The sequence below is a fragment of the Thermothielavioides terrestris genome, chromosome 4 (genome assembly GCF_000226115.1).
Source record: "Thermothielavioides terrestris NRRL 8126 chromosome 4, complete sequence".
NCBI lineage: Eukaryota > Fungi > Ascomycota > Sordariomycetes > Sordariales > Chaetomiaceae > Thermothielavioides > Thermothielavioides terrestris.
In genome coordinates, this window is record NC_016460.1 from 4,428,869 (window position 1) to 4,453,374 (window position 24,506).

At 61.2% G+C, this 24,506-nt stretch overlaps 8 protein-coding genes and 1 non-coding gene across 9 annotated transcripts; 8 read left to right on the top strand and 1 right to left on the bottom strand.

The window, feature by feature from the left end:
* Nucleotides 1–1,699: 1,699 nt before the first annotated feature.
* THITE_2120452 (uncharacterized protein) lies at nt 1,700–3,440 on the top strand. Its single transcript, XM_003656023.1, has one exon. The coding sequence runs from the start codon at nt 1,812–1,814 to the stop codon at nt 3,378–3,380; it is 1,569 nt and encodes a 522-aa protein (XP_003656071.1). The 5' UTR covers nt 1,700–1,811; the 3' UTR covers nt 3,381–3,440.
* Nucleotides 3,441–4,221: 781 nt separating this feature from the next.
* On the top strand, nt 4,222–5,409 carry THITE_2080925 (uncharacterized protein; the record flags this gene model as incomplete). Its single annotated transcript, XM_003656024.1, has 3 exons — nt 4,222–4,428; nt 4,558–4,950; nt 5,054–5,409. 3 exons carry the CDS (start codon nt 4,222–4,224, stop codon nt 5,126–5,128), a joined length of 675 nt encoding a protein of 224 aa, XP_003656072.1. The 3' UTR covers nt 5,129–5,409.
* Nucleotides 5,410–5,754: 345 nt separating this feature from the next.
* Nucleotides 5,755–7,316, top strand: THITE_2120457 (uncharacterized protein). Its single transcript, XM_003656025.1, has 3 exons — nt 5,755–6,148; nt 6,219–6,572; nt 6,685–7,316. Exons 1-3 carry the CDS (start codon nt 6,039–6,041, stop codon nt 7,265–7,267), a joined length of 1,047 nt encoding a protein of 348 aa, XP_003656073.1. The 5' UTR covers nt 5,755–6,038; the 3' UTR covers nt 7,268–7,316.
* A 914-nt stretch (nt 7,317–8,230) lies between these two features.
* Nucleotides 8,231–10,620, top strand: THITE_2053906 (uncharacterized protein; the record flags this gene model as incomplete). Its single annotated transcript, XM_003656026.1, has 8 exons — nt 8,231–8,340; nt 8,401–8,557; nt 8,621–8,935; nt 9,005–9,109; nt 9,248–9,437; nt 9,518–9,730; nt 9,875–10,217; nt 10,314–10,620. 8 exons carry the CDS (start codon nt 8,231–8,233, stop codon nt 10,618–10,620), a joined length of 1,740 nt encoding a protein of 579 aa, XP_003656074.1.
* Nucleotides 10,621–13,720: 3,100 nt separating this feature from the next.
* Nucleotides 13,721–17,162, top strand: THITE_2120462 (uncharacterized protein). The gene is made up of 2 exons (XM_003656027.1): nt 13,721–14,036; nt 14,146–17,162. Exons 1-2 carry the CDS (start codon nt 13,846–13,848, stop codon nt 16,310–16,312), a joined length of 2,358 nt encoding a protein of 785 aa, XP_003656075.1. The 5' UTR covers nt 13,721–13,845; the 3' UTR covers nt 16,313–17,162.
* Nucleotides 17,163–17,431: 269 nt separating this feature from the next.
* On the top strand, nt 17,432–17,878 carry THITE_2131320 (uncharacterized protein; the record flags this gene model as incomplete). The annotated part of the gene is made up of 2 exons (XM_003656028.1): nt 17,432–17,584; nt 17,618–17,878. The coding sequence occupies 2 exons, from the start codon at nt 17,432–17,434 to the stop codon at nt 17,876–17,878; spliced, it is 414 nt and encodes a 137-aa protein (XP_003656076.1).
* Nucleotides 17,879–18,061: 183 nt separating this feature from the next.
* Nucleotides 18,062–18,183, top strand: THITE_t113. The gene has a single exon. It is a non-coding gene; the product is annotated as a tRNA-Ala (tRNA).
* Nucleotides 18,184–18,327: 144 nt separating this feature from the next.
* On the bottom strand, nt 18,328–19,188 carry THITE_2146687 (uncharacterized protein; the record flags this gene model as incomplete). Its single annotated transcript, XM_003656029.1, has 1 exon — nt 18,328–19,188. One exon carries the CDS (start codon nt 19,186–19,188, stop codon nt 18,328–18,330), a length of 861 nt encoding a protein of 286 aa, XP_003656077.1.
* An 823-nt stretch (nt 19,189–20,011) lies between these two features.
* Nucleotides 20,012–20,649, top strand: THITE_2120464 (uncharacterized protein). Its single transcript, XM_003656030.1, has 2 exons — nt 20,012–20,223; nt 20,279–20,649. The coding sequence occupies exons 1-2, from the start codon at nt 20,169–20,171 to the stop codon at nt 20,611–20,613; spliced, it is 390 nt and encodes a 129-aa protein (XP_003656078.1). The 5' UTR covers nt 20,012–20,168; the 3' UTR covers nt 20,614–20,649.
* Nucleotides 20,650–24,506: the final 3,857 nt, after the last annotated feature.

The window sequence follows — 24,506 nt, forward strand, 5'->3', positions numbered from 1 at the left end:
ATGACTTTTGGAGGAAAAGCAATGAATTGGGTTGCCCGATTACGGATGGAAATTCGGCCACTGGCCGGCTGCGGCCCTGCACCGTTTCGCTCTCGGTGACCCTTCTTGGCCAGTTCGCCAATTTGCTGATCGGATGGTCAGGAGACTCGCTTGCGAGAGCTTGCGTTCAACAGCGCAGCACACGGTCTTCCGTTGGTTGCCACGCACAATTTCCTCGAGTCCTCAGTTCCTCAGGTTCATGCCGGCAGGCAACGGCAGCTGAGTTCGACGAATAACTACCTAGGTACCTATTCCGTATTCCGTACAGAGCACGGATTATGTACACAGAACATTAGCGAAGGCACCTACGGACAGACAGTGGAGCTGAGGCCCCAGACTGTTGAGTCGCTCGAGACTTGAGCAGCGCACCATCCATCATCCGATCCTCGCTGTCTGCCGTGCCGCGTGTGCGACGCCGGGCCTCATCTTCCGAGTCGGCGTGCTCCGCACTTCGCAGCTGCCGCACGAAGGCCGCTGTGCCTGTTCGTGCGCCAAGTCCGTTGCTTCAGTAAACGACCTGATTCCACGGTAACTGCCAAGCAGTGACTGCGTAACTCCGGCTGAGAGCGAGCCAGTCAACCATGCTGCCAGCCAGTCAGCAGCAGTCCTCGCTCCCAGCCCAGGGAATGGAAGCACCCCAAGCCCCTCCCCCCTCTCGGTAGACGTTAAAGAGGTCCCGCCAAGACTAATTTCGGCCAATTGTCGGCAATGTTTTTACAGCGTCAGTACCCCCGCCAAGACCGCCAAGCGGTTTGCACTATCGCCAACGGTTAGTTCGCCGGGGGTACAGGGGGCGGCGCCAGCCCCCCGCTGGTTAGGGTGAGGGTTATAGTTAGGGTGAGGGTCAAGGTTAGGGTGCGGGTTAACTTCGTTTTCTTTTTTTTCGATTTGGTTGAGGTTTCGCGAAGCTGTTGCTACGAGTCTACGCAATTCTCGTTGTTGATGTTGCTCGAAGTCGTCGCGGCCCCGTTCACCCCGTGGCGATTGTAAATACTTGTAAGCGGTAGTCTCCGAAATTAGTCTTGGCGGGACCTCTTTAACGACGACCCCCCTCTCTCCGTCCCCCGGAAATTCCTTCATTGGGACTCTCCAAGCCATGCAACCTTGGGCTTTGACTGGGGCTACCCTGGGCCTCTGCCACTAGCGTCTGCAACTTAGCGGGCCCTGGGGCAGCCTGGGAGCGCACGCTGGCCCCAGATTTCCGCACCGTGGAACGAGAGATCGCCGTCTTCTCCACCCGACACCGACCGGCTGGATCCTGATGTCCCAATAAATAGTATACGCGGTGGGCCGACACCACGCGCCCGTCTCCCATCCCGCTCTGCTCTCCTTCAACGTCCCCCATCCTTCGTTCCCGGCTGTCTGGAACCCCCCCCGCGCTTACTGCCGAATCTAGAGACGGGGGTAACCAAGCCTCTCTCTATCACACGCCCACACGCACGAACGCACGAACGCACGCACACACACGCACACACACTCTTTCTCTCCACGGCCGGGAAGAAGAGCTGTTGCAGCGCCTCGCAGGGAACACCAGGACGCTGTCCCCATTTGGCTGCTCGTTGTCCTTATCCTTACTCGCCAGCACCCCGGTCGCCGGTCCAGGCCCTGGCCTGCTATGCTCCTGGCTCCCCATGACTTGAGAGGCCCCCTCGCCTGCTTTTGGCCCTTTCACCTTGGCGCTATCCCGCCGTATTCCCCCAATGACCTCCGAAGTGGGTTGAACATGCGCGGTTAGTCAGCCGCCCCAGAGTTACCGCCATATACCAGCCGACATGGGCCTCCAGCTCGAGCCCATCAGCCAGAGCCTGGAGCAGTACGGTCCATGGCGCTTTGGGGATATTCGACATCAAGAAGACCCGCGTGCCGAGCTCGAGGCGGCCTTGCTTCAGACAGCAGCGATCCCGGGGCTCGCCGACACGCTGCGCGAGATCTCTCAGGCAAGCATAACTGACCGCACCGGCCCCGCTCGTGCGGAAGCGACGCGCCCGCTGCCGAAGGTGCCGAGGTCGGGCTCCTCTAGCCCGGGGTCTCCGGCTGCTCCTGCTCCGGCGGCCGGTCCCAGCAAGACTTCCCGCCCCCTCTTCCCGCGCACGCTGGACCCGTCACTGGCGTTCACCCGAATCGTCCCCTCCGGCGCGGATGTGGTGACTTTCCCGCTCCGGCCAGCACCACATGAACGCCCCAAGCCATGCCTCAAACGTCGACGCCCGGACACGGATGTCGACGGGCACAACACGGCCTCGCTGGGATGCAAAAAGCGGCGTCTGCTTCGCAACCTCGTCACGTCGCGCCTCTCGCAGCCGTTCTCGCTTCCGGCCACGCACATTCTCAACCGGGAGGCCGTCGCGACGGGAGAGACGCGCTTCCTCAAACTGGCGGCCATCATGTCGGCGCGGCGGCTCAACAGCGCCGTGGCGGTACACTCGCCGGCCCCGTCGCAGCAGCAGCCCAGCCCGTCCACCTGGCTGCGGCGCGCCGCCGTGATCAACCGGCTGCGATCGCGGGTCTGCGCCGAGGCGGCGGAGCGGGGCCACGTGTATGCTGCCGATCTCGCGGTCAAAGCCGCCGTGTTCCAACAGGGGGGGCAGCACGGGACGACGACGGCGTCGCTCGGCGGGCGATACCTCGTCTACTCGTCGAGCCACGGCCCCAGCGCCGTGCAAAGCCCCAGGCCGCCACACTTGGTCCTACCCACAACAGCAGGAGCAGCAGCAGCAGGAGGAGGGGGAGGAGGAGGAGCGTCCGGTGCTCGACCGGGCCTTCTCCACGTACGAGCGGCCCCGACCTTCCCAACAACAACCCCAACACCAACACCAATACCAACACTCGCAACAACAACAACAACAACAGCAGCAGCAGCAGCAGCAGCAGCAGCAGCAGCAGCAGCAGCAACAAGCGTCCCATACCCCGCTACCAGCACCAGCACCAGCAGCAGCAGCACCACCACCACAACCACAACAACAGCAACAACAACGACAACAACAACAACAACATGCCTGCGCATCCCGAGCCCGCGCCTCCGCCCACTGCGCTCCCCGGAACTGCGCGTCACACGCCCGCTGGTGCCGCTCGAGGAGGTAGTAGACGACCTGCTCGACGGCGCCGACGAGGCAGGGTACGTGGCGTTCCCGACGTCGGAGCACGAGAGCCGGTACGAGGACGAGCCGGAGGAGGTGTACGCTGATTTCAGTGTCATTTTTGGCGGCGGCGGGGGCCGCGGCGGGGGGGATGATTCCGATGAGGAGGGGGCTTCTGCTAGGAGTGGTGCAGGTGGGGATGGAGAGCATTTCGAGGATTATATGGATGATTTGGATGGGATTCCGTGGACTATACGGTGCTGAGGGCTGGTCTGGACTGGGCGGTCATAATCTGTTTGTTTGGGTGCTGGGAAGGGATGGGAACTTTGCTTCGGCTGGGTGGTATCAAGGTCATTGGGCTCGCTTGGGGAAGGGAGGCATCTTCTACTTCAAGCAAGGAGTTTTGGGTATAGCGTGGCGCTGTTGCTGGCGGGAACGGCATACTAATTTCTGCAAGCAAGCATCGTTTGGGAGGTCATGTGTGTTTGTTCTGTATGGCGAGGCAAAATTCTTGTTTGTTCGTGAACTCAACTGTCTGGTCTCAGAATCCCAGTCCCCGGCATGACGGGGACATCGATCTGCTGTCTTGCAGACCATTGTAAAAGTCGAGAGACGCACAGGCTGAGAGGGAATAGCAGCGGTCTTTGTGCGGGCATCCGTCAATGGAGATATCACGGCCGTGGCGTTCAGGGAATGGGATCGGCGTCCACATGCTCTGTCCCTTGGTGCGTGTCGAGTCCCCCGCAGTTCAGGGACAGCACACGAGACCACGGCCTGCAGTTGCGGGGCCCGCCCGGCACCGGCCGACATCCATCCACTGCGCCGCTCCACTGCAGCGGGACAGGACAGCGACCTGCGGGTGGGGCATGCAGGCACCCCGCCAGACTAAGCTTCAATCAGGGATAACCTCACAAGAGCTCTGCGTCTCTTGCCCGCAGTTATCATCTCTATCTCTCTGCGTTTAACCTCAGAACCTACGTTTTGCCGGCCGCTGACGATCCTCTGTTTCCCAAGGCTCGTCTTCGAGGAAAGAGAAAAAGAAATAAAAATAAAAAAGAAGTAGCGCACACTTGGCTGCTAAACGCCCCCGACAACGCCGCAAACCATGGCAACCGCCGACGCCTCCCCCGCCAGCCCAGCAGCAGCAGCAGCGCTCTCTCTCCCGCCCATCTCGGCGCTCCCGACCCTCCCGACCGCCGCACAGACCGCCGCCCTCGATCTGCTCTTCGAGCCCTCCCCGGCGCTGCACGCCCTCGCCCTCCCGACCCTGCGCGCCGCCGCCTTCGCGTCCTACCCGGACCTAATCGCCGCCGTGCGCACACAGCTGCTCGCGCTCGCCGATACTGCTGCTTCCGCCGCCGACGCGGACGCAGATGCAGATGCAGACATACCCACGGGTACAGACGCAGACACAGACACAACCGGGCAGCTGAAGACGGAGGCGGGGGACGACGACGGCGACCAGCTTAAGAACAGCGCACAGGCAAAGGCGAAGAAGGCAAAGGCGGATCTGTACGCCATCCTGGGCAGCCACCCGCGCCTGGGCGAGCGCAGCCACGGCGGGAAAACCAAAACGGAGGACGCAGCGGCGGGGGCGGGGACCACCATGAGCGCGCTCAGCCGCGAGGAGCAGCGGCATCTGCGGGACGGGGCCGACGGGGAGGGCGCCGCGGCGGCGGAACTGGCGAGGCTGAATGCGGCGTATGAGGCCCGCTTTCCGGGGCTGCGCTATGTCGTGTGGGTGAATGGGCGCGGGAGGGCGGAGGTGGTGGCGGATATGCGGAGGAGGATGGAGAGGGGGGATGTGAGGGCGGAGGAGAGGGAGATCATTCAAGTGGGTTCTTCACTTCGTTTCCTTGTTTTCTTCTATTATTTTCTCTCTCACACGCCCGCCGGGGCTTGGGAAACTTTTTGCTAACGTGGCTGTCGCTGGGCAGGCCATGTGCGATATCGCGGCGGACCGGGCGCGCAAGCTGCTGCAGAAGGAGGAGGCCGCCAAGGGAGGCAGCTGAGGAGGATGAGCCGGCGTATGGGAAGATACGGGCCAAGCAAGACCCGCGAGGTCAGGTCTTTAAGCCGGTCACCCGACAAGGCCTGCGCTGCTGTCACCTGCGACGTTCTCTGCGATCACCGCCGTCGGTGGAGCTCCACAACCTGCCCTGCCGGGCCCCCTTTCGGCCGCGGTAGGGCTTTCCCCGGCTGACGAAGTGGAGGGCGTGGCCCGCAGCTTCTTACAGCGATACGTAGCCGTTGACCACGGACAACCCTCGATCCACAGAGCTGTATTATCATCAGGATGGAGCACGAATAGTGCACCCTTGCCGAACGACAGATCAGGAGCAGTAAGCACCATCAGATCGTATCTTCCGCAAGGGTCCGCGAGCTAGATCGTTGAGCGCCCGCCGGGCATGTCGGGGCGAGGAGGGATGCTGCCGTCCCCGAATGCCGGAGGCGAATGTGAACCAACCGTTCGTCCGTCCTCTACCGGTTTGTGACTTGCTGCTAAGGACGCAGTCAAGCCTCGATGCATGAATGCAGGTAGGCAGGCATCTGTCATTAATGTCCCGGCCGCGGGGACCAGAACGCAGGCATTAGGTGGCGAACATACCCCAATTGGGACCTGTTTGTCATGGCTCATGGCTCCAAGAAAATGATACCGACCGCAGGCTCAGGCAGAACAAGCCGGACTCCGAAGCGTCTTTCTGCCGAATCGCAGGGGACGGTCCGGCGAAGCCAGGGGCGGATGCAGCACGGCGGGCCGCGCCGGGAAATACTTAGCCGGCCGACCCCCTCCCCCTTCCAACGCGGCACCTGGACTTATAAAAATGCCTGCAGCGGCGCAACTTCTTTTACGCCGTGCATCATGTGAATACCGGCAATCGACAAAACACAGCATACCCGCCTACTGAGTCAAAAGCCAACATGGCGCCCCCCGTGCAGCTCCCAACCCGCAGGCTCGGCAAGGATGGTCCCGAGATCACGGCCATCGGCTTCGGGCTGATGGGACTGAGCACGGCCTACGGCACCGTCGGGTAAGTTGCCGACAGCGCATTTGCCCCGGTCTCCGCACGTTTGTTTCATGCCGCTGACTCGGCAAGGCAGCTCCGACGAGGACCGGCTCCGGGTTCTCGACCGGGCGTGGGAGCTGGGCTGCACCAACTGGGACTCGGGGGACATGTACGGCGACAACGAGGACCTGGTGGGCAAGTGGTTCGCCCGCCACCCGGACCGCCGCGCCGACATCTTCCTGGCCACCAAGTTCGGCCTGCGCCCGGGCGTGCGCGAGGACGGCACGCCGGGCCTGCTCGTCGACAGCTCGCCCGAGAACTGCCGCCGGCAGTGCGAGGCCAGCCTGCGCCGCCTCGGCGTCGACCGCATCGACCTCTACTACATCCACCGCGTGGACGGCAAGACGCCCGTCGAGAAGACCATGCACGAGCTGGTCAAGCTGCAGCAGTGCGTTTCTTTTTTTGCTCCTATTGCGCTTTTCCGCCTCGGTTCATTTCGAATCCCACCCCACGGCCCTAGCTGTGGACTAACATCGCTGCATCGCGGCTCGTTTGCACAGAGAGGGCAAGATCAAGCACATCGGCATCTCGGCCTGCTCGGCGGCGACGCTGCGGCGCGCCTGCGCGGTGGCGCCCGTGGCCGCCTACCAGGTCGAGTACTCGCCGTGGGCGCTGGACATCGAGGGGCCCGAGACGGACCACGTGCTGGGCGCGTGCCGCGAGCTGGGCGTGACCGTGTTCGCGTACGCGCCGCTCGGGCGCGGCATCATGACGGGCCGGCTCCGCTCGCCCGACGACTTCGAGCCGGGCGACCTGCGCCGGCTGTACCCGCGCTTCAGCCGCGACAACTTCGCCAAGAACCTCGTCCTCGTCGACCGCTTCCGCCAGATGGCCGCCCGCAAAGGGTGCACGCCGGGCCAGCTGACCATCGCGTGGCTGATGGCGCAGGGGCCCGACGTGGTGCCGATCCCGGGCACCAAGAATGTCAAGTACCTGGAGGAGAACGTCGGCGCGGCGCGGGTCACCGTCAGCGAGGCCGAGGAGCGCGAGATCAGGGGCTGGATCGACGAGGTCGGCATCGCGGGCATCCGCGTGCCGCCGGGCCTGCTTGACGAGTTCAACGACACGCCGCCGCTGGAGTGAGGGGTGGGCAGTCGGGAAGAGCGGTGGTCGGTGAGAAGGAGAAGGGCCGGTGAAGGGGACGGCGGGGATCAGCGAGATTGCCACCCCATCCCAACAGTTACATTATTCGGTCGCAAAACCGTGGAGTTTTTAAGTTTGCAACCCCTGTGTCGAGAGGGAATTGAAAGCGAGATCGGTTACAGAAAATTAGCACGCTTTCTTCCGGTCCGACTGGAGGGGAGAAGTCACGGCAAACGAGCTTAGTCTCTCCTTGAAGATGCGAGCTGGTGAAACCTGGTTTTAACATGGCAGAACCCTGGGCGGCGAAATCTTGAATGCCCGTGATTCGGATGGAATTGTGTTGACGCAGAGCCAACCGTGTGTTGTTGGCTGCGTGTGTCTCGACAGGGGACCGGTGAAAGCGGTCTCAAGGGCTCTCCCGCGGCAGGGCTCAACCAGCCATGGTTCAATGACTTTTCCTGCATTATTCCGGAGGCATGCAACCAACCTGACCCCGGCGCCTCATTCAATTGGCCATCGCATGCCATCCGATGTCCCGGTACTCAGTAGCTCCTGCGTACCTTCAACAACACTTCACGAAGCAACTTCACGAGTCCACAGCGACCACGATGGCATTCTCTTGGAAGACGTGCGCTTGGCTACTGCACAGTAGATCGTCCGCAGCTGAAGGCCATGTCTTAGCCCGATTTGCCTCTAGTGCTACCCACAAACCACACTACTGCGTGCTTATGTGTCCTGATGGACTTTGCAGCGCCGATGGGTCCCAGCCTCAACCCTCGGGAGTCAGCCCTTGGCGGCGGATATCCGAGAGGGTGTTGGCGCCGCATTTGACGCCAACCACGTGCAGACGGCGGTCATGAGCCCCCCTGGTAGTCAGCGCCACCCGCTTTTAAGGCGCAGCACTCCCGAACCTCTGTCTTGTCTTGTGGGGTCATTAGGAGATCTCAGCATGACTGACCCTCGATGGCGACGCCCTTGGAACCCGGACAGCCGTCCGTCACGCACGGCGGGCCGCCCAAGAGGATCATTGTGTGCTGCGATGGCACCTGGATGGACTCGCTGGGCGAAAACGGGTTCGTGATGAGAGGAATTCTTGTAATTGCTGGTTGACAACTTCCACTGACGCATCCCAGCAATGATCCACCTTCCAATGTGACTAGGATTTCCCGCGCCTTCTGCCGGACCTGCTCCGATGGCACCCACCAGATCATCCACTACTTCCCCGGCGTCGGCACCGCCAACGCCCTGGACCATTTCACCGGCGGTGCGTTCGGCATGGGCCTGGACCGAGTGCGTGGTCTCCGCCCCCCTGCATGTACCGCAATTGCACCGCTTGGCGTCTGACAGGCCCAGGACATATCCGAGGTGTACACCTTCATCTGCATGAACTACGTCGACGGGGATGACATCGTGCTGATTGGCTTCTCCCGCGGCGCCTTCACTGCCCGCTCAGTGGCCGACATGATTGCCTCGGTTGGCCTGCTGACCCCCCAGGGCCTGGACCACTTCCACACCATCTTTGAGGACTACGAGAACATGGGCAGTTCCAGTCGGCACCCCGACGAGTTTCTCATCCCCGGGCTGCCCGACTACGACGGCTCGCACGGGCAGGCCAAGATCGAGTGGGCCGCGGCGCGCATGCTCAAATACAAGCTGGGCCTTAGGGAGGTATGCATCCGCCCGGGGCAGTCCCGGATGCAGACATGAGGCGCCCGTGCTGAACAGCTCGCCGTCCAGAGAAAGTACGCGCGGGACACGTACCGCGACGGCGTGACCGAGATCAAGATCAAGGCGGTCGCCGTCTGGGACACGGTGGGCACGCTGGGCATCCCGCCCGCGCCCGTGATAGGCATCCGCGGATCCGCCGACCAATGAGTTTCCCCCCATCCACTCCGTCCCTGAGATGTGCAGCCCCAGGACCAGCTAACACGGCGAGGAGGTGGGGGTGGGGGGTGCACGTGGAGATTCACCAACACCCAGATCTCGAACAAGGTCGAATACGCCTTCCAGGCGCTCGCCCTCGACGAGCCGCGCTACGCCTTCCGGCCGTCGCTGTGGGAGCGCATGCCGGGGAGCACCACCAAGCTGAAGCAGGTCTGGTTCCCGGGCAACCACGGCAACGTGGGCGGCGGCTGGTACGACCAGCAGATGTCCGACATCACCCTGGCCTGTATGTCCCCTTGTCGTTTGAAGCCCCCTCGACCCTCATGAGATAGGGCACTCGGCGCTTGCTGACCACCGGTGGCCCAGGGATGTGCGACCAGCTCTCGACGGTGGGCGTCGAGTTCAACTTTGCCCGCCTGACCGCCATCTTCCACGAGTCGCTCTGCTTCTCCGCCGCACACCCATTCCCCTACGCGCCCGGCCGCCCCGGGTCCCCCTCTTCCTTCCTCCCGTCCCTGCCCAACCTATCCTCCCTCAAGCGCAGCCTCAGCAAGCTCCTCCACAGCGGCAGCAGCAGCAGTAAGAACAAACGCTCTCCCCGGTCCTCCACCACCTTTTCCTCCTCAGCAACAACAGCCGGCCCGCTCCCCTGGGCCCTCCCGGCGCTGTACACGCCACCACGCAGCCCACCCCACCCCTCCCCGCCCGCGCGCGACCTAGCAGACTGCACGCTGCGCTCGCAAGGCCACTGCTCCGCGCCGCACCCGCCGGACCCCAGCACCGCCGGCCGGCCGGCGCTCGCGAAACAAGTCCTGCTCAGCCAGGGCGCGCGGCCGTGGGGGCTGGGCGCGATCCGCTCGCCGCCGGCGGGGCTGACGACGCTGGCGGGCACGACGGTGCGGCGGCCCGGGCGCGCGCTGCGCGTGGACGAGACGACCAACGAGGACACGGCCGAGCCGCTGCTGGCGACGAACGAGCGCGTGCACAGCGCCGTGCGCGTGCGGCTCGCCTGCCGCGGGCTCGGGGCGGACGACAATTCCGTGTGGGCCTGTGAGGCGCTCAGGGGGTCCCCTGGGGATCATGGGGATGGGGATGGGGGTGCGGACGACGACGGCGGGAACGGGAGCGGGCGGTGGAGGTTGGAGAGGGGGCTTGCGCTGAGCGAGCAGCAGGAGGAGGAGGAGGTCTGGCGGGTCAGGCGGGAAGGGCCGCCGGAGCTGAGGCGGAACGCGCTGATGGGCGACAGGCCCGAGTACCCTGCCGAAGCGATGTATCCGGTGGGGGAAGAGGACCACAGGTGGCGGTGGGTGTGGGAGGGGCCCGTCGAGGGGGAGGGCCAGGACCGTGTGCCGCAGGTGCTGGCGCTGCCCGAGGAGCCGCTGGTGGGATACTGGGAGCGCTACCTGCTGGGTCTGCTTGCCAGCGAGAAGGATGTGTGGCAGTACGCGCAGCGCGGGATTCAGGGGTAGGTGGTAGACACGCCCGGGGCGAGCTGAGATGCTCTGTTGGACAAATAGTGCTGGATACCTTTCTCGCCAGCGCACTTATCATCGCAGACTGAATCATTTGTCTTCGCCATGGCCCCGAGGGAGGTAGTCAACCATCGTATACGGATGATGGGCGGAAAATGCGCCTACATAGTAACCTATCAGTTACCAGGTCATTATGTCTTTCGAGCTCGAGATTCCGTACCTGGGCTTGTATGTCTGGGAGGCGACACAGCGCGGCCGGTCACATTCAGGCGGCAGCGAAACAATCACTAAAAAAACAAGGCGCCTTCTCTCGAACCATGGCCCCCAACTGGCCAACCCAATTGATGATCCCGACCGGCTCTGGGCGCAAAGGGCGGCCAAGTGGTTACTCCTTTGGACTCAAACCCCGAAGCCGCGGCGACATCAAGACCATCATCGCCGCCGCTGCCAGCCCCGGGGAACATACCGCCTCAACGGCAGCTCGGGATGCGGCGTTCGATCTCGTAACGTGGTGCTATCAGGTACACGACTCGGTGATCAACGCAATGACATCAGAAAGCCCGCCAGACAGCACCCGGAAGGAGAACTAGCATTGAGAGGGACCGTTAGTCATTAACAGTACTAGAATAAGGTATGTAAATTTCCACGGACTGTCTGGCAACTCGGAGCGTGACTTGCGTTGCCCTCCTTGTTGCATGGATACGAAGGGTCTTGAATCCTCCAGAAGGACCAACAAAGACCGAGCGCGAGTTGGGGGCCTAGAGCAGACATTACTCCCATCAAAGACGGGTGTTGTTGGCTTGTTGACCTGGACCTTGTGAGGTTGTGTGTAATTTACTGGAGGAGTTAACGGCACGGCGGTTCTTCATCGGTGTTGTTCAGCCAGGCAGCGTAACATAGCATGACTCAGGTACCTGATGACTGGCGTCCATCAAGTGGAACGCGACTGAATGGATCCGTAAGCAAGTCACGGTCCCCAACAAGACTTTCTTCAGATCTGCGCCTGGATCTGCAGCTGCTCAACCCGAGCATGTGGCTTATTCTTCTGTGTACACTAGTGTACACTCGTGTACTGTGTAACTCGCGTACCATCTCACTGCCGGCGTCCGTGTAAGCTGTCCCCACAGCGCGATCGCACCCAGCCGATCGGAGCGATTCCAGCTTGCAGCAGTGGCGTCGGAACGGGTGCCGAAGCGATCAAGAAAGAAATGGGAAGTGAAGAATGGAGGCTGATCCTGCCATCACCACAATTTCCCCGACGCAGCCGTTTCCCGGGCGCGCAGCGGGACCTGCGGGGTGTGCGTTTTGCCAGGTTCCGTTCCGGCTGGCAGTTAGGAGTCGGGACTCAGGAGCATAACGTTAACTTCACGAGCTGAGAGACCCGAATTGCGAAAACGCTGCAGAGAGAGCCGGCTGTTGGCCCAAGTCCCAAACGGGCCTGGCTTGCCAATGCGACCTCGGAGCCACCAGCACCACCAACGGCATTGCGCTTGGGCGACGGTGGGGCGCAGGAATGCAATCCGCCGATCCTGATTGGCTTACGCCCTTGCTAGTGGACGGTCACCTCGCCGGCAGCTGCCAGGACCCTGGCACCCACCCTGGCCTTCATCCTTGCCCCAGCGCGGGGCTGTCGCTGGAGGTTATAGAGGTCCCGCCAAGACTAATTTCGGCCAATTGTCGGCAATGTTTTTACAGCGTCAGTACCCCGCCAAGACCGCCAAGGGGTTTGCACTATCGCCACGGGTTAGCCACAGGTTAGTTCGCCGGGGGTACGGGGGGCGGCGCTAGCCCCCCGCTGGTTAGGATTCGGGTTAAGGTTAGGGTAAGGGTCAAGGTTAGGGTATAGGTTAACTTCGTTTTCTTTTTTTTCGATTTGGTTGAGGTTCGGTGAAGTTGTTGCTACGAGTCTTCGCGATCGTGCATTGTCGATGTTGCTCTAAGTCGTCGTGGCCCCGCTTACCCCGTGGCGATTGTAAATACTTGTAAGCGGCAACCTCCGAAATTAGTCTTGGCGGGACCTCTATAACCACGACCGGGCTGTCAGGCTGCCACCCTCCGAGTTCCTGATTCCGCGGTGATGCATCATTCTCTGTTCTCCCGGCCGTCCATCCCTTCCCGCCTTTGCTGCCACCATGCAAGAGTCGCGATGCAACCGTCCGTTGTCCGTGGATGCAGAAGCGTGCAGCCCAAGCAGGCCGCTGGGAACAGCTTTTCTTCGCGGTCCGGCAGGGGATTGATTCTGGATGTTTCCAATATGTTGATCGCCTCGAAGGGCCCTGCTCGAGCGGGAGCTCCTGGCCTGTCCCGCTGACCCGAGCAGTTATTGTTCAGATGCAAAAAGAGGAAAAAAAAAGAAGACTTGCTGATTGTTAAACTTCCAGCCCCGAAAATAACACTGTGTGCGTGAACCAAGCCCCGATAACTCGAGGTATTACGGATCATCCGCACCATCTCAGGCCCGATCCAATGGACTGCCTGCTTGGATGGCGACGAATCTTCACCGTCGCCTCGAGGCTCGGCCTGCACCCGGCACTCAGTCCGGGGTGGCGCCTCCCCTCCCCGGCCCGACACAAGACCTCAGACTCGGGGGAGAAAGGGGGAGAAATTGCGACCCAGATCTGGGGATTGTGCCGGGGTTGCGCGAGTTGGGAGAGGCCTGCCTGGTGCCCAGCGATTGGCTGCTGATACCTTCTAGAACCAATTGGGGAAGGACGAGCCGTCCCCCACGCGGACGCCGAGCGGCAGCAGCCAAAGCAGCCAAAAAGCAGCCAAAAGCTGCTGCCGTGTCCGGGGTTCCAGGGCTGGCCGGACTGACCTCTTAAAAAACGGTCTGCCGCTCCCGAAAGCCTCAGTCATCCGCAGCCGCCCCATGTCATCGGGCATGACACCATCACGACCACGACCTTCAGCACTTGCACCACGCCCCCGCACCACGCCCCCGCGCAGGGCAGCTGGACCGATAGTTGGTTAAACTAAGAATCCGACGCTCTTGAATGGCCGACCCGCTCCCAAAAGCAAATGTTTCGCGTACGCGCGCGCCCACCACGAGCCGGCCACGTTTCGAAGCTCGCAGCTAGTGTAGCTCTCTGATATTGTCCCCGTCGAGTTGTATCGAGTCGAAGAGTTCGAGCCGAACCGCTGCGGGTTGCTATCTTCCCCATCTGCGACTGCGCCTGCGCCCGCACTCGTGCCCGCGCCTGCAGGGGCGCCCGAGATTGGCGGATGGAGCTCGTGTCCAGCACTAGCAGTGCTGTGTCACCGCCTGCTCCCCGGCGGGGGAGACGCGAGAAGCCGTGGCCGCCGGGCAAGCAGAGAAAGCTCCTGCGGCTCTATGTCTGTACCCAGAGCGAGCGATTGCCCCTCGTGCGCATCCTCGAGCGCCTCAAAGCGAAGGATGGCTCGTTTGATCCAAGGTGCGCATGCGCATGCCGTCGCCCCCCATCCCCCCCCCTTTCCCCCACCTCTGATCTTCTTCCCACGTGCCCTCGCAGTATCCGCTGATTGACGTGAGATGGGCCGCAGGCAGCGCAATTCGCACAAACACCTAAAGAACCTGCTCCCGGACCGCCGTATCGACGACTGGAGGCCAAGGGATCTCGCGACAATGCTCATCCGCGTGCGATTTCTGCGGTCCGTCCGGGCGGAACGGAGGATTAGGAATCGGAAGTTCCGAAGGCGACTCGAGGCGACGCGGCCGCACAACTTCTTCGCGGCCGAGGCAGGCGGCATGCCCGTCACCCGCATGTCCATGGACCAGCCCTACGCGGATCAGCAGCCGGTCTTCTGCACGGACAGCTCGGCCAGCGACAGCCCGGCCACGGTCAAGCCGTCCGAGTCCCCCGGTTCCACGCCGCAGGCCATCAGCGCCGGCTCGCCTTCCGATACCTTCCCCCGGGACAAATCCCCGTCCCGAGCTTCCTCGACCTCGCCGTCTACCAAGTCCGCCAAGCGAAGATCATGGGCCTCGGTGCTCTCGAGCATCTCGTCTGGCATCTCCAGCCTGGCCCGCTCCTCGTCCTCCGCCTCCTCCAAGGGCGTCAATCTGAACTCCTCCGGTGCGAACACGGCCCTCAGCAAGATGAGCCGCGAGGAGTTCCTTGCTGCGCTGCAGGAGAAGCCCCGCAAACCCACCAAAGGCGGCGGCGCTCCGACGATCGGCCTGTTCAAGACCAAGTATTCCACCCTCAATCCCACGACCGAGGACCTCAACGCCGCTCTGGTCAAGATGTGTTGTGCCGCCCACGTCGGCCAGGGCTCGCCCGGCTGCGTGCACGAACGATTGTCCAGGGCGATCGACGCCCAAAAGGACGAGGGCCCCGACTTCCGCCATTTCCACGTCACCGACGAGGAGGCCAACATGGTGGACAAGTTCGGCAACTCTTTACTCCACGTGGCGGCGAGATGGGGCGCCCGCGTGTCTCTCCTGCTGCTGATCCTGCGGCACGTTGACGATGTACAGATGGTGAACCACCGCGGCGAGACCTTCCTCCACGTTTTCGACCCCCCAGAGAACCCCCGCATGCGGCCTGTGTCCTTCCTCAACCTCATCCGGTGCCTCCGGTCCCGAGGCTTCGATTTCTGTCAGAGGGACGTTGACAAGCATACCTTCCTGCACCACCTCGTCGCCAAGCGAGAGTTCCCCATCGAGACCCTCTACTACGTCTTCCGGGAGCTCGGCCACGGAACCGCGCGGTTCCTGGTCGCCAACAAGTCGGCCAACGGCGAGCGGCTATGGCACAGCGTCCGCCGGAACCTCGAAAAGACGGCGCCGAAGCTCCACCGCGTCTTTGGCGACGAAGCCGAGTTCATCCGCCGCTACGTCCCCGAGTTCACCGAGGGGAAGGCGCCCTCCACCGCAGACACGTCCACGATCGGCTCCGACAGCTCCATATCCGTGCACCCGAACGAGCCCGTTAACCTCGGCCTCCCGATCGACCCGAACGACAGCAACGCCCAAAACGTGCGACGGACGCCGCTGATGAAGCTGCTCCGCCGCGCAGCCGCGGGCAGGGGCATTTCGGACCAGGACCTGGCGGGCAAGCTGGAGAGCCTGCTCGAGACGGCGTCGAAGCAGCCCGAGTTCGAGATGGAGGGCTACCTGGCGAAGCGCGACACCGAGGGCAACACGGCGCTGCACTACGCGGCCGAGTTCGGCCTCGTGCCGGCGGTGCAGCTGCTCTGCGCCAAGGGCGCCGGCGTCAACGTGTTCAACAACTGCGGCAACACGCCGCTGCAGCTCGTCAAGTTCGCCATCCAGCGCACCGACGTCCGCGCCGACATCCACATGGAGGCCCGCTACCTGCGCTGCGCCGTCCTGCTGCTCGAGCACGGCGCCTTCGACCAGAGCAAGCTGGTCAGCGAGCGCTCCGTGCTCTTCCCCTCTGGCGTCTTCGACGGCAGCGAGCAGTCCATCAGCAACCTCGTCCGCCAGGGCGTCGCCAGCCAGTGCAAGGGCCTGCACCTGCTCACCTCGTCGTCGCTTAGGCACCACCACCACCACCAACACCACGGCCCGCCCCCGGGCTATGCCCAGGGGCTGGAGCTCGAGTACTCCGCTCCTCAGCAAGAACAGGGACAGGGCCCTTATTATCATCAACATCAACCTCATCATCAGAGGGGGCGGAGCGGGACGTCGATGCAGTCGTTGACCTTCCAGACTTCTGTCTCGACGGCGCCAGCCCCTTCTTGAGATCCGGGTCCCGGAAACTCTGAGCAGGTTGAAAAGGAGGGGAAAGGGAGGAGTGAGGCTGGGGGCGATCTTGTCTCTTCTGTATTCCGTACAAAATACCCCTTGGCGCGCGGCGGCCTGGCGTGAGGCGCTGAAAGTGCTGGTGCAGGTGCATAGGGAGAGCGATTTTCTGACCTCTTTTTTTTTTTTTTTGGCTCTGTTTTCTTGTGTCTGTTTTATCTTAGGTCTTGAGCAGCGATGCTGGCGGCGTTGCGGTGGGGATAATTCTGTATGTGCTCGGCAAAGTTAAACGCCAGTGATCAAGACCCCCTCGGGCTTTTTTTTTCTTTTGTGTGTATTTAGCGCGGGTACTATGCTGGGTAGTTAATCACCTTGGGGCGCTGGCGGGCGGGTGGTGTGTACTTCTGGATCTACTTAGTACTGTTGATGATACCCCCGTCTGGGGATGGGACTGTCTCGGTCTCCATTCCTCTTGAGTCTGTTTCCGCCGATATCTTACACAAGGCCCGGGAGCGTGGTTGACTCTGTTGGTGCTGTGTCCCGTTGCGGGTCTCCCACTGGCATAGTTATCTCAGGAATTACTTTGGGTACATAAGTCAAATCAACCCATCCACAACTGAGTATGGGTTTCCGTCCTGACTCCTTCATGGAGGTGGAAGGGAGGAAGACGGAGAGGGGAGGAGTGGAAGCGAGGTGAGTTGCTGTGATGACTTCGTGTGGATGGAGCGGTTGTCACCCGGCGCCGATTTGATCGTCAGTCAACGCGACCGCTAAGGCCTCAAAGAGGCGAATTCAAAGTGCATGGCGTCCATCCGTCCTCGTTGTGCGTAATCCCTCTTTGCCTGCCGTGTTAGACTGGGAATGGGAAAGGGAGAAAGGTTTTAGTCACAGCTACCTACCTAGATACTTCGCAGGAGCACACTGCATTGGTACATCAATGCAAGGGGCGCATTAGAATGTTGTGATGGCTGCAAGATTGCCCACCAATTACACTATTTACAGGCGGGGAGTCGTTTGGACGGAGATTGCCAACAACGAGTGAGGTAGTCAAACCAGGCGAGCTGAGTGTGTATTGCTTTGGGCACCGACATTGGGCAGCGCAACAGTGAGGCTGGCCACATGTCCTACGTCTACCGCAACGCGTACCTCACCGGCCTGTGGAGGGTTTTGCTGCTCCTCAACATGTGCTGGTACATACCGGGGCGAGGGAGACGGCAGCGGCGAGCTAGACGGCGTCCATCAGCGGGTGCCCCGTGGGTTCTCGACAGCCAGGTCTAGTTCACCACGCTATACACGGCCGGAGAGCTTATACCAAAGCCCTACGCCGTGGTGGTCGACGCCGCGTGCTCACTGGCCGGCCCTTCTCCCACGGGTTCGGTGCATGGCGGGTTTGTCGACCTCTCCTGTGCGCCGATCCCCGTCCGCCCGCTTGAGGACGGCAGCCTCCTTGCCGGCCCCACGGTCCTGCGTTGGTACCCCGACGGGAGATGCGCGCTGCAGGAGCACGGAGGGTACTATTTCATTCCCATGGTCTGCCACGAGAAGCGGCGAGTGAGGATCATCTGAATTTGTATTGTACTACACTACTTATCTGCCCAGCCCTTCCCCCCTCCCCATCCCACGCTACCCCTGGTCTCCACCACACGCTTCGAAATGCGAAAAGAATTTTCAGCACTCCACTCGCACAACAAAACCGCAACAAATACCGCAACTTCAGCTAGCTCATCCAGCAACTTCGGCAAGACCGTCGGGCGTGTGGCTCAGTTGGTAGAGCGTTCGCTTAGCATCCTGTTCTGTCCGCGTCTCTGTGGATGCCAGGGTCAGGAATAGGTGTATGCGAAAGGTCCTGGGTTCGATTCCCAGCTCGTCCAGTGAGTTGCCTGTGCAGGGCGGCCATATTCACTTTCTTTATGCTGCTGATCCGTTTGTTTTTGGCTTCCTATGGTAGTGTGTTGAGGCATGTCCGGCTGCTCCTCGAATTCGAACCCATGCCAGGCCTCCATCCCCCCATCCATCTACACCTTGACCGTGATGGCAAACACGCCCTGCGACCCGCCGACGTACACGACGTCGGCATCTTTCTCCGTCCTGCCGAACGCGCACGAGGTCGACCCAGTCACGGTTCCTACGCTGCTCGGCTTGCCGACGGCTGGGTCGACCTCGACGAGCGAGTTCCTGCTGTTGGTGGCGACGTAGATCTTGCCGCTGGGGCCGAAGCACAGGTCGTCGCCCATCAGGTTCGTCCACAGCGCCGTGGGCGGCGACCCGGTCGGCTTCGCCGTGGCCGGGTCGACGGCGACCTTGTAGAAGCTGTTCTTGAAGATGTTGGTGTACCACAGCGTGCCGGCGCGGTACTTGATCCCGTCGATGCCGAAGGGGATGCCGCCCGACGGCGCCATGGTCGGGTCCTGCAGCGCGACCGCGTACGCCCCCGTCGTCACGTCCAGCTTGTACACGACGCCCTTGCCCGCGTCGGCGACCAGCACGGACGAGTTGTCGAACACGGCCAGCCCGTTGAGGTTGCTGGCCTCGGCGATGGTCTTGATGAGCGACGACCTGGGCGGCGTCGTCGTGAAGTCGACCTTGTAGACGGCCTTGCCGCCGCCGATGACGGCGAACACGTCCGGCGCGTACTCGCCGATGCCCGAGAGGCCGGACGCGCCCGTCACCGTGAGCGCGGTGGTCGACGTCTTGGCGACCGGGTCGATGGCGTAGAGCGTCGCCGCGTTCATGTTGGTGGCCAGGATCTGTCCGTTCGAGCGCACGGCCAGGTTCTCGACCGAGCTGAGGCGCACGACCTGCGTGGCCGCGCCCTGTCGGGGCGTGAGAGCCGCGCCGTGGGCAAGGCCGGCCAGCAGGAAGACGAGGAGAACCATGGTGAAGATGATGTTCTTCAAATTTGAGACAGCGTGGACGGAAATGAAAACCACAAGATTGTCAGTAATGCATCTACCCTCTGGACTGCGCGGCGGGGGTGGCATATACCAGGTTGATATCCAAAACTGCGCTGCATTCCGAGGGGCCCTTTTCTCCTTTCCCGGCCGATGGCACCTTGCAGGGTGGTTGTTCACTGCGCCTTGACTTCATTGTGAGAGATTGGGCCAAGACGCGCCTAAATATTGTCGCTCTAAGGGGAAACTGCTTGTTTGGATCTGGGCCCGGCACTGCAATATGGCTATTAACATTACAGACCACGGCTGACCGGCTCCATCCGAACACTTTAAATATTGTGTCATTCAGAGAAAGCTGTTGCTCCCCCTCACTGCATCGCAACAGCAAGCGGGGCCGAGGCAACGGAAGCTACATGTAGAAATGCCGGTCAATGCTGCAGCATCCACTGGCGACGCCTCTAAAATTGACTCCCGGGTGTATCCTATTCCTAACCCCTGAGGGTTCTACTCTGAAGCCGTTTCAATTTTCGCAACAGCAGGCTTACTCGCAATCCGCCGAGGTGAACCAGTGCCTAAGGAGGCAACATCATAGCGAAGAGGCATCCACGTGTCGCCGACAGGAGTTCGCGAATTCGACACCGCTTGTTCCAGCGCCGGCAATGAGACAAGACAGAGGACAGTGGGGCTCTGCATCTCTCGAAGACTTCGTTTCCCCATCTGCTGCAACCCCGGTTTGTCAGCCGGGCAAATTGGTCCGCCGGTCATTAGTCAGTCGACTCGAGTGTAAACAAAGGTTTCTGTGGGAATCGAGACAACAAGAGCAAAGAATTCCGGTGTATCTTTTGCATACAAATATGGGTTTCCGGACACCATGGCTGGATCTAGGGGCATATCGTTGAGCCGCAGCCTTCTGTTTGGATACGCGAACTCGGATTCCGCTGCTTGAGTAAGCTCTGTTGAATACGATGGCCCAACCGACCGGCGTCGCCTCTAAATCCGGCATCCAACTCTTCACTACTGGTTGGTCCGTCATAGATATACCTCGCTGGCTTTTTTCTAATGTTCGACGCCACAGGAACCCCCAATGGCTTCAAAGTCTCCATCTTGCTCGAGGAGCTCAAAGAGGCCTACGGCAAAGATTACAGTGTCAAGTCCATCGATATCTTCGACAACGACAACAAGCCGCAGAAACAGCCCTGGTATACGGCGCTCAACCCGAACGGCCGCATCCCCACCATCGTAGACCACGACCGCGGTGGCTTCGCCGTCTTCGAAACCACGGCCATTCTGGCCTACCTCACGCGGCACTACGACCCCGACCACAAGTTCAGCTTCCCCGTTGACTCAGACGATTACTCGGTCTGCGAGCAATGGCTTGCCTGGAACCACGGCGGCTTGACCCCCATGTAATTCCTCCTCCTCGCTTTTCCTCCCCTTACCAACCCCGGTCCCCTTTTTTCTTCCCCGCGTTATCTTCAGCGCCCGGAGAAACCCCATCCAGACACTCTGATCACCCAAGACGAGATAACCCACACACTCACCATGTCATGCGCAAAATACAACCAGGCAAGGCCAAGCCAACTTCTTCCTCCGCTTCACCCCGTCCCCGAGTGACCACCAGTACGCCATCCAGCGCTACGTAGGCGAGACGGAGCGCCTCTACGGAGTCCTCAACGCGCGCCTCGCCAACCGCGACTACATCGCCGGCCCCGGCCGCGGCCGGTACAGCATTGCCGACATGAGCATGGCCGGCCTGGCCGATGCGGCGCGGTTCAGCGCCATCGACCTCCGGCGGCAGTTCCCGCACGTGCAGGCCTGGCTTGACAGGCTGCTTGCGCGGCCGGCTCTGAGGAGGGGGTTGGCTGTGCCGGACGGCCCGTTGAAGTTTAGGAATGAGGTGTTGGAGCGGGCTTTGAATGCGGAGGATGGGGATGGAGAGGAGGAGGGCGTGAGGAGGATGGTCGAGGAGGGGGATTGCGTGGTGAGGGATGCGAAGGAGAGGTTCGGGTACGTGTATTCTTCGCCTTGAGGGACCCTGTCGTCGGGTGGCGTTAGGACGCGCGACAGCAGATATGCCCAATGCGAAACTTCAGGTAGAAACACAATTCGATAGATAGAGCGGTACACAGCAGTTCTTCGCTCTTGGGATGGCCAGTGTTGGGCTCGTCCCCCGTTATCCTCTTCTTCCCAACCGTGCCAGAATATATACTGCCACGACAGCTCCAGGAAGACCACAGGTTCCCTATTTCCCAACATATATTCTAACATTGGAAAGCTACCACCACACTAGTAGTACTCCAGTCTCATCATCATCAGTCATGACGATCTTTATATTCCCGCCTCGGGCGGACTCGGAACCAGCACGTTCACGCGCCTCCTGAAGCCCGTGCTGGCCAAGTTTGGGTCCGCGACGCCGGCGCGAACGTGGACGACGGCGTGAGGAGCGATCCGCGGCAACGAGATGGTCCTCGTGACGGCGGAGCTGGAGGGGATCTCGGGGAAGGCGTCCGAGCGGTTGGACGTGGTCGAGAAGCACTTTGCTTAGAGGGGCCTTGTCAATGAAACTGTCACATATTTGGCGATCCCGAATTACGTGGTACTTCCCCGACTGGTTTTTTCTGGTTAGATGCTGCTTCCCTCCCAGTCACTGCAACAATGTTGACGTGTGCATCTGCAAACTTGAAAGCTCCTGGATAACGGCAGTTCTAGCCAGTCGCACGGCAGTCACCCTCGTTACACGCTCGCAGATGCGTGATCCTGAGCATACTGCGTTGACGAACCAAACGTCGCCCGCCTCACGTTGAAGAGGCCGCCGGACGCTCCGAGCTGGCGAGCACGGCCCCCATGGTCGCGCAATCCGATTCCCACGGCCGCATATATCTCCATCATCCATGTCTGATCTTCACCCGGGAAGTGATTATCGCGACGAGTCCGAGTAAGCCGGTGGCCTCAATCCTTTCAAAAGCCGCGGCGCATTGGGGGCCGAAATGCCACGGTTAGCTGACGCAGCTAGCTGGGAATTCCGTGGTGTGGTGGTCAGCAATCATCGCTGAGTGGAACGGTGGAAACGGATTGACGGTTTCTATTTTATCCTCAAACCCCCACCTAATCTCAATGTCGCACTTTGCTTCGCCGCGCAAGATTCATTCATCCCTTGTGCTGACGCCGCTGCGTTCCGATCCCCAACGCTTGGCGCTCCTTCCCTCATGTTTCCGTGTCAACGCCAAAATCGAGATGAGCTGATTGCAACGTAGCCTCAAGCGACCTCGGAACTGACGGGATGAACACGACATTCGTCGATGGTGCCCCCCTGACTAACGGCAATTACATAGTTAAGGGAGGGCTCCCAGGTGATCAGCCGCCTTGGCCTACTCCGGCGTATCCATGCGATTTGAGGCCGAGCTCTGGTGGTGTTGACAAGTACAATGTCACGTATCCATTCATTCTCAACCGGAGGCATTGCCGCTTACCAGCTTCAGCAGCGCGTCTCGGCTCTCATAATCGTTGCAACCCCTTCCCCAAATCCCTAATCACATCACTGTAGCATCAACCACGGGATATGGCAGGCCGCCGCTGAGGCCTTCGGACCAGCGCAACTGCAGGGTCGGGAATCGGGATGTGAAATGAAATCCTTCCCGTTATCCCAGGCCTCGGCATGCTCTCTTGGTGATCACTACCTACACCGTCCGCGGCCTGTCTTCTCGACCTCGGTACTCCCGATAAGAGCAGCATCTCACCGCGATGTGGCACAGATCACAACTGTAAGCGCGGAGACGCGGGCCGCAGCTCACGGAGCGGGAGAGTCTGGTGGTGAGGAGGCCTCATCTCATCTCGTTAACCACTGCGCCTCGTGACTGATATCATGGTGTCGAGTTGAAGACGAGGCCAGCTGACCCGCGGCCGGGCCGAGCGTAGCGGCGGTTGTGCTGGGGGAAGGGCAAGGGGGAGAGAGGGAGGGTCGGTCTCCGTGTAAGAGTTGGTGGTGTCCAGATCGGGGAAATGTCCGGCGGCGGCCGCTTCCAACGGCCGGGGGTGTGCGGAATGCTGGATTGGTAAATGATTTGAACGTGATGTTCATGGCATGCATGGCATGTACGGCACCTCAGCGCGACGTGTTGGTGAAAGGAAGAGAGCGCGGCACATGATGCACAAGGGCCCTGCTTTAGCGTGCCAGCGTAAACCCTTGACCTTGTTCTGTTCCTGCCCTTTCTTGGGGTCCTCTCAGATCCCGTTCTCTCAGTCGTTCGGCCGTTCGGCTCCTTGTTGACACCCCCCGTGCAACTTGTGTCCCTCCTGGCCCAGCTGCTCAGCCAGCCCTGGCCCGGCCCCTAGTCCCGGTGGGGTCGCCGAGGGACTGGCGCCGCATGCGGCAGATTCTCTGGAATGCTCTTTTGTTGTTCCTTGGCCTGGTTCTGCACTACGCGTCTCAGAACCCAGGACGAGTCCGTTGTTTGCTAGCATCACTCGTTCCTGTCCAAGGTTGCTCGAGGTTGAACTCCGTCAAACTTCGCCGCGAATTTCCCTCGCACCGGGCCAGCGATGTCTCGGTGTCTCCGGCGAGTTCGGACATCAGACAGTTGTCGCTTCTCGCGTGCAGCAGCTGGCGCTTAACGGCGAGCGCGCTTCCATCCCCAATTGGAAGAAGCAAGGCAAACCTGCGCGCCGAGTCTGCAGACGGCACAGTGCCGATTTCATGATTCTTGCAGCGGGGGCTGGCGAGCTGGCCGCCCTGCCGGGCTGACGCGTGGACGCTGGAACTTAACTACATACATAGTAGCGGTGAAGACACTGAAGTGCGTGAGACAAGTGGTCGATGTACCGTACAGCTAACTTATCCGTGTCCCACAATCCGAGACATTGGTCCCCGGACTGGGAGGGGCCTCTACTGTGTAGCTCCCCGCGGCATTCCTCTTGTATCTTTGATCCAGCCTTGTTCGTTCGCGTTAGCGTGGTGTAACTCGAGCTCGATGCGGGGGCGCGGCACGGCCGGGAGAAAGGGGTCGGAGCCCGGGTCAGGCCCGGGGTAGGGGGGTAAGGGGCTTGCAGCTGTTCGGCCTTACACAACGTAGCCTTACCGGATTCGACCCAGTGCGCAATCGAGATTCGGTTCCCCAGACCGGGCTGGCCTATCAGGGTTCTCATTTGCTCGTGGCCTATCAGGGTTCTCATTTGCACGAGATGCCAAGTGCTCTTTGTTCATGAACATTGGCGAGGTTCCGAGTGTTGTCAACTGCGTCCGGCCGCGCGGACCCGAGGGGTCCATGCATCGCCGACACGTTTGGCTGATAAGGAGAACCGTTATT